The 3,257-nt window shown below is 45.9% G+C and overlaps 1 protein-coding gene across 2 annotated transcripts in view; it reads left to right on the top strand.

Annotated features, from left to right (window-relative positions):
- The window catches only part of SDSL (serine dehydratase like), a 13,192-nt gene extending 10,720 nt beyond the window's left edge, over window positions 1–2,472 (top strand). Inside the window, exons 8-9 of one of the 2 annotated variants that reach the window (XM_025192801.1) lie at window positions 357–481; window positions 1,672–2,472. In XM_025192801.1, coding sequence (XP_025048586.1) covers window positions 357–481; window positions 1,672–1,865 — 319 coding nt within the window. In that variant the 3' untranslated portion in view covers window positions 1,866–2,472. The remainder of the gene's footprint in view (window positions 1–356; window positions 482–1,671) is intronic. The other variant, XM_006016797.3, reaches the window with a different exon arrangement.
- Window positions 2,473–3,257: the final 785 nt, after the last annotated feature.

Genomic DNA, 3,257 nt, shown 5'->3' with positions numbered 1-3,257 from the left:
GCAGGGGATGGGGCCAGGCAGGGGTCCCCCCCATAGGCCCTTCTCACCTCCTCCAGCCCCCACTCTCCCTGCCCCCTACTTACCAGCATGGAGTCTGGCTACATCTCCCTGCCTCAGCAGGCGAGGACTGCCCGAATCACCGAAGCTCTCCGAATCTTTTCCGAATCGATTTGGACCTTTAATCTGATTCAATTCAGATATTCAGCCACCGAATCGGGCTGAATCTCCTCCGAATCAAATCACCACCCAAAACTTTGCACTGTCCTACTAGCCACTCTGCACAAGCCTACCAGCAACACACCAGTTCAGCTCTAGGCACTACTAATAGAGTGCTCTTTCCTTTCTTTCCTCCTCAGCGTGGCAAAGTGTTTGGGAGCCAAGAGGGTGTCATCACGAGCACTGCAGTGTGCCAGTGAGTGCCAGGTCATCTCCCAGCTGGTGGAGGATGCAGAAGCAGTGCAAGCTATAGAGCAGTTCTTGGGTGAGCAGGGCTTTCTGGGAAGCCCCCTATACACTGTTGGGCTTGTCTGGTTGATTACTGCAGGCTAATATTGCCATCTAGTGGCTAAAGGGGGGTTCCTCAAGCTCACTGCCATTTCAGTAGCTTCTACTCTAGTATCTACTCCAGGGGTGGGCAATTATTTTGGGTGGAGGGCCACTTACTGAGTTTTGGCAAGCCATCAAGGGCTGCATAGCAGGCAGCCAGGGGCAGATAAGTATTAATTTTCTAAAATGTTTAGGGGCCCCATGGGCCAGATAGAATGGCCTGGCCGGTTGCATCCAGCCCCCAGGCTGCATTTTGCCCACCTCAATCTACTCTGTGCATTTTTTTGAACAAAGAAGTTGTCTCTTGATTATCCTGGTGCTCCTGAGAATAGGGGTGTAGGTGGATTTGACGTTTTTCTCCCCCATAGGTCTGGGAAAGGAGAAATCTAATTCAGTGATTACATGGACTAGCAGATCCAACACATTGTGTCAGCCCCTCTCAACACAGCTGTATTTTAACCACAGAATCTGTTTTGCCTATGTCAATAGGTCCAACTGTGGCTGAAGCAGGGAACAACAGGGTTTCCACAGTAAAGTGGAGCACAGCTTAATGGCAATGAGTGTTAATATTAGTGGAAAGTTTAGGGGTGGTGCAGATGTATTTTGTTGGCATAAGACATAGGTATAACTTTGTGCATGTGATCATGTTGCCCTCTAGTGCCTGGTCAGGGGACTGAAAGACAGAAAGAAACCGTGCTTAACCAGAAGAAGCAGCATGTTAGTTTGACCTGGCCCTGCAGCATCTGTATAGATCAGGTGCTTCAGTGGGGCTTTTTGGTGCTTTCATCTAATAGCTGATTCAATCGGCTATTAGATAAAAGCACCATAGAAGCCCCACTGAAGCGCCTGATCTATATAGACATTGGGAGAGCTGGGTCTAACAAACTGAAAGCCTCTTCTGGGCATGCACTGGGCTCAGTATAGAGTTTAAAGTAAATTGCTATTTTGGGGGGTGGGGGGGTGGGGGGGTGTTATTCCTGTGAGTAGCCAGATAACAACCTAGTACTGGCATGTAGCTAAGTAAGATCCTCCTGTAGCTCGTGTGTAAAAAAAAATTGTGCATTTGATGATGACAGATTTTTTCCTTCCTTCCTTTCTTTCTTCCTTCCTGATGGTATTTCCTAGATGATGAGCGGATACTGGTGGATCCAGCCTGTGCAGCCTCCCTGGCCTTACTCTACAGTGGTCACCTTCAGCGGCTGCAGCAGGAAGGGCACTTGACCATGGACCTGGACTCCATTGTCATCGTTGTGTGTGGGGGAAGTGGTATTCACATGGCTGGGCTTCAGGCCCTGAAAACCCAGCTGGGTTTGAAATGACCTCCCTTGGTCAGCAGATGCTGACCCTGCTCCTTTGAGAGAGTGGGGGAGTAGATCCAATATAGCTACTACTAAAATGTGTTACTGGGTCTCTGTGTAGTGACTCTTAACAGAATTCAGAGAAGTTTATCTAATAAGCACCAGGCTTATAGTTCTTGAATCCAAATGGTGAGCTCCCCCTGCCTCTGAACAAATACTTTAATGATGCTGGGTGTGGCTGCTTGTCATTGAAATCCCTCTTCCTGGGTAAAACTGAAGGAGGAATTAGTAGAGGAATATTTGTTTTTTATGAATTGTGGCAGCCAAAGCTGTCTGGGAAAGTACATTAGGGGTCTTGCTGGAGCCAGACGAGAGATTGATTGTAACTTGTCATCACTCTGTTTTTAACCCCTTTTCTCTTCCTGAACTGTTTGCGGTCACCTCTGATTTCTGTTATTTGCTGCAATGTATTTGCTGGATAATTTACAACCGATGAGTAGTTACACAGTATTCCCTTCAATTGTTACTTGTGATCTGTGACTGATCATTTGAGTTATCTGATCTTGTTTCTGCTCCCTGATTGGATGGCCACACTTTGTTTAACTAGTAAATAAACAAATAAAGGTTAAAGAGAGTGTATTCTTCATAATTTCATCTCAGGCTGAAGTCTTAGATGACCAGATATTTGTGATAATACCAGTGAAACCTTCCTGGTTCTGGGACCATTTTCACAATTAGGAGCACTTGGGAGAAAATTTATTTCTGCTAAAGATTCAGCAAGCACTTGGGAGAAAATTTATTTCTGCTAAAGTTTCATCCCTCCTGCCTCTTCAGTTTTGACCTGAGGCCTGACAATGCACATCTCTGAGACCCTTCGGAAAGTCTCCAGCCTTGATAATCCATAGATAGTGCTGCCTTCTCTCAGTTTGATTGGGAGGCTCACAATAGTCCTTTCCTTAGAGCCCCAGCTCCTGGACTCAGGTGGTGACATGACAATTGTAGCTTTAATTTTCAAACAACGGATTTCTGTCATGACTGTGGTGGAAAAGCTGGAAAACATATTTCTTTACAGGATCAAGCAGAGGAAGAAAAATAACAAAGTCTCTAAGTTATGATTTTAAGCTAACTTTGTAGGGTGTTTTTCAGTGCAGCTCATGATTTTGGCTAAAGATAAGGAAAAAAAAAAATCCTTTTGAAACAAAAAAAACCCAAGCAGACTCAAACCTTCAGGCCTGATACAAGCTCAGAGAGACCAGTGGGAAAAAACCCCTCAATAATGTGTTATGAATTGAATGGGGACCCATCAGCTCTCGAGGTAGCGCCCTAGACACCTTGATCATCTTCTCCCATCTCCCGTAAGTGCATTCTCTATCCGCACCCTTCTCTCCCAACCTCACCATTTCTGTATCCCTG

The sequence above is a fragment of the Alligator sinensis genome, unplaced genomic scaffold, assembly GCF_000455745.1.
Source record: "Alligator sinensis unplaced genomic scaffold, ASM45574v1 scaffold216_1, whole genome shotgun sequence".
NCBI classification, from domain to species: Eukaryota; Metazoa; Chordata; order Crocodylia; family Alligatoridae; genus Alligator; species Alligator sinensis.
Note: the sequence above shows the minus strand (reverse complement) of the source record. Positions and strands in the feature narration are given on the sequence as shown.